Source organism: Aplysia californica, unplaced genomic scaffold, assembly GCF_000002075.1.
Source record: "Aplysia californica isolate F4 #8 unplaced genomic scaffold, AplCal3.0 scaffold00472, whole genome shotgun sequence".
Lineage (NCBI taxonomy): Eukaryota > Metazoa > Mollusca > Gastropoda > Aplysiida > Aplysiidae > Aplysia > Aplysia californica.
Window position 1 is genome coordinate 79,518 of NW_004797742.1, and position 1,049 is coordinate 80,566.

The 1,049-nt window shown below is 39.3% G+C and overlaps 1 protein-coding gene across 1 annotated transcript in view; it reads right to left on the reverse strand.

Moving 5' to 3' along the window:
* Window positions 1-1,049, reverse strand: part of LOC101845639 (arrestin domain-containing protein 1) — a gene marked incomplete at its 3' end in the record, with an annotated part of 10,764 nt that overhangs the window by 2,164 nt on the left and 7,551 nt on the right. Inside the window, 1 exon segment of the mRNA XM_013086489.2 lies at window positions 134-325. Within this exon segment, the coding sequence (XP_012941943.1) occupies window positions 134-325 (192 nt within the window).

Here is a 1,049-nt window from a genome sequence, read left to right on the forward strand (position 1 = left end):
GAGAGAGAGAGAGAGAGAGAGAGAAAGAGAGAGACAGAGACAGAGAGACAGAGACAGAGAGACAGAGACAGAGAAAGAGGGAGAGAGAGGGGGGGAGGGAGAAATAAATATAATAAGAATAACTCAAACAAACCTCAACTCCATCACGGCATTTAGCATTTCGTACATGCCCTGCGGTTCTATAGGAAAAACAGCCTTGGCCGTCGCTTTGAGCGGTGGAGGGCAGGTGCACACCTAGAGGGATCGTACCTACTTTGATGGGGAGCTTCAGTTCCAGATCAAGGCCCATGGGAACTTCCACTATCGCAAAGACTACATACACGACCTGAAGCATGAACACAGTACGATGTGATAGAGTGTCAAAAGGTGGGCGTGTACCGGGGTACACGTCATGTACACGGAGTGATCCATGTAAGGAAATGGAAAAGAATGACGTCTTAGGAACTTCCACTAGAGCGAACAGTATCAAAATAAACAAATAAATAAATAAATGAACAAAAAAGGAAAGAAAGAAAGAAAAAATAAGTAAATAAAAAAGTAAATAAATGAATAAATGAATGAATAAATGAATGAATGAATGAATGAATGAATGAATGAATGAATGAATGCATTAACGAATGAATGAATGAATGAAGGAATGAATGAATGCATTAACGAATGAATGAAGGAATGAAGGAATGAATGAATGAGTGAATGAATGTATGAGTGAATGAATGAATGAATGAATGAATGAATGAATGAATACTAATCTTAACGTTTGAAAACAGAAAAGAAAGGCGTGACATTTAATCATGAGTGTCATATTGTGGGTGTGCAGGGCTGTGCTCAGGATTAATAAAGGGTTGAATGTGGAGAAGCAAATAAACAAAATGAAGCTATGATCTTGAGAGATTGAAAGAAATGAATAGAGAAAGACGGGGTCAGGAGGAGGGAAACAGGAGAACGAGATTTTTTAAAAATTAAGACGTGATGGCAGAAAGGAAATTTGACATAGCGCGCTACCATAATGAATTAATACTGGAGGAGGAGGAGGAGGAGGAGGAGGAGGA